A 5,864-nucleotide genomic window follows, 5' to 3' on the forward strand; every position below is an offset into this window, starting at 1 on the left:
CCCACACATGCGAAGGAGTTCATTGTGAGGGGTACAACTTTTTGTTTTGGGGCAGTGTAATCACTCTCGATGGAGGACTGCTGGTGACCCTTTGCTATTGTCATTTCGACCACAATATTCCTTACATCGCTGGAGACAGCTACTCGGCACTGGCTATGCAGCGGACAAAATGGCCCGCCCGATGCCCCGCATCCTCATCCACCATCCCATGTACGGTGTACATGACTTCTGCAAAAAAGGACGGACCCCATGCCATAAAATTCTGCTGTTAGAGTTGTCCCTTCAATCCTATGGAACTATGCCCAAATTTGCTTTCCCACTCCCGTGACATATTTTCATTTTTTTGACTACGTCCGTGGGGGAGGAGGAAAGGATTTTTTTTTTTAATGTATGATTATATGTTTAATTTGAAATAATTTATTTTAATATTTTTTTATAATTTTTTATTTATTATTATTATTTTTGGTTATATTTGTAAAATAATAAATTAGTCCAAGGGGTTGAGTTTGGTTGGTTAAAGCATTGAGTTCTGAATGTGGAGACCCAAGTTCAACTCCCATGAGGGACACCTTTGTGTAGAATTCTAAGTTGTGACTCTTGGTCTTCTAGTTTGGTGCTCGAAACAAGCTAGTATTTGTAATAAGTTTGCTCAAAAGAAGCATTTATTATTCAAATTTAGTAAATAAGTAATAAAAGTAGAATGCATAAATTATAGATTGTAAATATAGAAAACAAACTTTATTTTTTTAAGAATTTTGTAAATGTATAGCCAATAGAAATTGTTTTACAATTGATATTGTTTTTTTTCTACATTTACCATATAATTGTCAATAATTTTTTAATGTTTTCAAATTTTAGTACAATAAACCTTTAAAAGGAAATTGATTGTTATATATATGAATATATAAATATAATTGTACAACCAAAAAAATCACTATGATATTTATATTAAAAATCAACTATCTAACTTTTGAGTCAATTTGAAATTATCTTATAACATAAAAATCTTCAAAAATAATTTGATTGTTATATGCATATAAATATATTTGTACAACAAAAAAACTTACCATAATATTTATATAAAAATTCAACTAATCTTTGAGTCAATTGTTTTTGAAGGAAACAAGTTAGCATATATATGTCCTTATCTCAGTCTTTTAATATCAGATTACAACATTTCAAATAAGCATACGTCTAAACTACAAACCTCTAAACTCCATCTCCAATTCATTAATGACTGTCTGAAATGGTTTGTGATACTTTTTATGATGTGTGAATAGTTTCATTTCAAATAAGCATACATCTAAATTACAAACCTCTTTGACTAAACAACAACGTCCAGGAAATCTGATCCCCAATCTATCAATGACTGTCTGGAATTGTTTGTGATACTTTTTATCATATTTGTGAACAGTTTCGTTATGATATGTATTTAGACAGTAATGTGAATACGCATATACTAATTCAGACGGATGAGAAGAAACGCTACAAATGGTTCCAAACAATTATCAATCGGTGGGGTTTGTGCGGTCACAAGCAAAACATCAATCACTTACCACGATGACTTCTGGTCGTTACCTCAAGACTAATCAGTTTTCAGATTAAATTTGATGTGAGCTGCCGTGCTTATTTTACCGCTGAATTCTTGCACCAGGAACCGGTCTACGCCGAGACTTGAATTCAACTTTTTTTTTCCTATCCCATTTCGTTCGCAATTCTCTCTCTACCTCGGCTCCTATTGATTGTTTTGTTCTCGCAGGGATTATTAAAAACCCACTATCCTTGCACACAAGAAAAACCACCAAAGCCTCACAAGTGCACATAGGTACTTGTCTGTGTGATTTACTCAGAATGCATAACCTCATCCGAGTTGTTTTATTGTTATGCTTGTTAGCAGAGGTGAAGATCAATCCGATGGAGGTGGCGGCAGCAGGTTCAAGGGGAAGTGAGAGGGATGTTGCTTCTCTAATGGAATTCAAAAATTCAGTCACGCAGGATCCTCTTGCTGTACTGCACACCTGGAACCAGAGCCTGAACTTTTGCAATTGGACGGGAATCCGCTGCAACACTGAAAAATGGCGTGTTGTAAGACTAGATTTAGGAAACATGAGTCTGCAGGGCGTGCTGCCCCCCCAGCTGGGGAATTTGTCCTTCCTTCACTACCTCGACCTCTCCTTCAACAGAATTGGGGGCCAAATTCCCTCTGCTCTCGGGCGCCTGCGACGCCTCAACTTCCTTTATCTTCACGGAAACTTGCTGGAAGGCTCTGTTCCTCATTCTCTCGGAACATGCCTGCGTTTGAGGGAGCTCCATTTATCCAGAAACAACCTCAATGGCAGCCTTCCATGGCAACTGGGTAACTTGCCCAACCTGCAAGTCCTGACATCCTGGGCGAATTGCCACTCGGGCAGCATTCCCGCGGCGTTGGGAAATTGTTCTATGCTTCGGCTTATTGATTTATCTGATAACGATTTGGAAGGCACGATTCCTTCCCAAATTGGATCTCTCACTAAGCTTGAGGTCATCAATTTGGACAACAACCGAATCAGTGGAGAAATCCCAACTTCTGTGCTAAATTGCACAGAGTTGAGAAATCTTTCTTTGGTTAATAACTCTCTGAGTGGGGTGATTCCATCGGAGATAGGCGTCAAGCTTTCCAAGCTTGAGTACCTGGTTCTGCCACAAAATAAGCTCAGCGGGGTAATTCCCAAATCACTGGGAAATTGTTCGAGGCTTTCTGTGCTCGAATTGGCGTGGAATGAATTGAGCGGCGTGATACCTCAGGAATTGGGTAATCTTCTCCGTCTGACCACCCTCAATCTGTTTTGTAATCATTTCGTGAGCGGAAGTGGAAGTGCGAATGGTGTTCCTATATTGAATGCACTTATTAACTGCTCCCTGTTAAAAAGGATGGATTTGACAGACAATTATCTTGAAGGTATACTGCCTCCTTCGCTGGGTCTGCTCTCTCCGTTTCTCTCCACTTTCTCATTAGAAAGCAACCACATAAGAGGCAACATACCCCATCAGATAGGTAATCTCACAGGACTCACAGAATTGTACTTGGGTGGCAATTCCTTGGATGAAGCCATTCCTTCTGCCATAGCTAGGCTTCCCAATCTACAAATGTTAAATATCAGTCGCAACCAATTGGAAGGCCCCATCCCAATGGAATTGGGTATGACGAAACGCCTGGTATTTATTATACTGCAGAACAATTCGCTATCTGGAACAATCCCCAAGAGCCTGGGAAGTCTTGAATTATCAATAAGGCAGATAGATTTAAGCATCAATAGACTGAACGGGAGCATACCGCCAGAACTTGGAAACTGCTCAAATCTTGAACTCCTGGATGTGTCATATAATCGTCTCACAGGAAACATTCCTTTGGAGGTTGCCAATCTTCACTATTTACAGTTGTATTTCAATCTATCCAACAATCAATTGACAGGGCCGGTGCCTGGATTGCTCGGGGGGATGCAAATGGTACAAGCAATCGACCTCTCCTCCAACAAATTATTAGGCCCAATTCCTCAAGGTCTTAGTGGCTGTGTAGAACTTGAGTACCTCAATTTGTCTCAGAATAAGCTTCAAGGAACTCTTCCAGCATCATTTGGCAACCAACTGAAAAGCCTTCAAGACATTGATTTGTCTTTCAATAACTTATCAGGGTTACTTCCAACATCCCTGGGAAAGCTGGAAATACAGCATCTAAATTTGTCATACAATCATTTCTCAGGACCAGTCCCCTGTTCTGGAGCATATAAGCAGCAGAAAATCACTTCGTTCTTAGGGAATCCCCAGCTGTGTGGGAAGTGGCTGGGTTTGCAGGATTGTCCTCAGGGGAAGCGTCATGGTAGTGTCCACAAAGGGAAACTAGTTCTCCTGATTTCCATCCTTGCTGTCTCTGCCTTGTCTTGCCTTGCCGCTATAGGATTTTGGATTACATTTAGAAATAAGAGAAGCTCGAGTGGTTTAATGCGAAAAGAAGATCTGAGCAGAGCAACCGAAGCTTATAATCCTAGGAACTTAATTGGAAGTGGTAGCCTTGGATCAGTTTACAGAGGCGTTCTTCCAGATGGTAAGATTGTGGCTATCAAAGTTCTTACTCCAAAGCGCCAAGAAGCAGATGATTGTTTCCAAAGAGAGTGCCAAACATTACTGAAGGTTGCACATCCTAATTTGGTGAAGATAATAGGTTCATACTCAGAGGCAGAGTTCAAAGCTCTGGTATTAGAATTCGTGCCAAACGGAAACCTGGACAAACATTTGCACAGAGACTCAGTTGATAGCAGTGAAGCACCAGAATTGAGTTTGAGGAGGCGATGGGAAATTCTGTTCCAAATAGCCCGTGCGGTTTCATACTTACATCATGACTGCTCTCCAGCCATTGTTCACTCGTTACTTCACTGCGACATAAAACCGCAGAACGTGCTTCTGGACGAAAGCATGAGAGTTCGTGTTGCCGATTTCGGAATCGCACAACTCGTGAACGATGCATCGGCCATTACCTCGACCTTGAGAGGTTCTTTCGGTTACATTGCACCAGGTAAGTAATTGGGCTAAATTAAACCATTCATTTTGTTCAGCTTTGAGAGTGGGGAAGAATTTTATAGAACGGAATGGAATTGAATTGTGTGTTTATGTTTATGCAGAGTATGGAATGGGAGGAAGAATTTCAGTGAAAGGGGACGTGTACAGCTATGGCGTGGTAGTGCTGGAGATGCTTACTCAAAAGAGGCCGACGGATCCAATGTTCGCAAATGGATTAACTCTGTCCGAATGGGTTTCTCATTCATTTCCACATAGTCTGAAAGATATAGTTGCAGCGGATTTAGTTGAAGAGATAGGGCCAAAGAGCGGATATGGAAATTCAATGGTTGAGGGGTTGCTACAGCTGGGGCTCTCCTGTACCTCTCAACTTCCACACCACAGACCATCTATGGCGGAGGTGGTAATGGAATTAAATAATTGGGGATACTTCTTTAATTAATCAATCAATCAAAGACGGAAGTTATTTCTCTCATGGCATTCAAGAATGCTGCGCAGTTGGAAGCAGAGCATTCACTTTTGCAATTGGACCCTCATCAATTGCAACACTGAAAACTGGTATGTTGTGGGATTGAATCTGAGAAACATAAACTTGCTGGACGTCCTCCTCTGTAAGTCGACCTACTGGATGCAGGTCACTTTTTCTACATTCTTCTAAACTTTTTATCATGGCTGAATGGTCAGACGGTTGAAGAGCAGTTTGATATTTAATTCACATAAAAGTGTAAATATCTATTCTATTGTAATTGGCCAGAATTAATCTATACTTCTTTAACTCTTCATAGAGATTTTGAAATATTTTTTTTTCATTAAAAAATATTTATTAACATTTTATGTAATTTTGTGGTAGTGGGCAGTTAGAAATAGTAATGCTGAAAGTTTGTATATCGATTTTTTATTTGAGGAAAGAAAAATAGACACAGAAGAAAACTCTTTCATATGTAAATGTTGGGTCAGTAAAGATAATTACTTTATAGTTTGTCATGTTCTAAAAGTATTTTTTAGCTAATGAATTATTTTATATATTTAATATTTTTTATTATAAAAGTGAGTTTTTTTAAGGGTCTTTAACTTTATTTACAAGTATCGGTCAAGTGGTTTTGTCAAATTTTGTTCATATGTTTTATGGAGGTTCACTAGATGCTATGGTGTTAGTTTGTTTCCAAAATCATGTTTTGATACCTTTTCAATTAAATTTAATTTCAATATTTTATCCTAAATTAAGTAGTTAAGGTTTTTGTTAAGCAAACTACTACACAAAGGTAGGGAGCTTTTGTTTGTAAGTTTGGTTTATAGTATTTTATCCTCTACAA

General features: G+C 38.9%; 1 protein-coding gene across 1 annotated transcript; it reads left to right on the plus strand.

Annotated features, from left to right (window-relative positions):
* The first annotated feature begins 1,341 nt into the window (after positions 1-1,341).
* LOC131067230 (putative receptor-like protein kinase At3g47110) lies at positions 1,342-5,335 on the plus strand. The gene is made up of 2 exons (XM_058002187.2): positions 1,342-4,549; positions 4,656-5,335. The coding sequence occupies exons 1-2, from the start codon at positions 1,852-1,854 to the stop codon at positions 4,991-4,993; spliced, it is 3,036 nt and encodes a 1,011-aa protein (XP_057858170.2). The 5' UTR covers positions 1,342-1,851; the 3' UTR covers positions 4,994-5,335.
* The last annotated feature ends 529 nt before the right edge of the window (positions 5,336-5,864 follow it).

This window comes from Cryptomeria japonica, chromosome 3 (assembly GCF_030272615.1).
Source record: "Cryptomeria japonica chromosome 3, Sugi_1.0, whole genome shotgun sequence".
Lineage (NCBI taxonomy): Eukaryota > Viridiplantae > Streptophyta > Pinopsida > Cupressales > Cupressaceae > Cryptomeria > Cryptomeria japonica.

Coding starts and splice junctions, on each gene's coding strand:
- LOC131067230 (XM_058002187.2), top strand. CDS start 1,852: ATGCATAACCTCATCCGAGTTGTTTTATTGTTATGCTTGTTAGCAGAG. Junction 4,550..4,655: donor TTTCGGTTACATTGCACCAG/GTAAGTAATTGG, acceptor ATGTTTATGCAG/AGTATGGAATGGGAGGAAGA.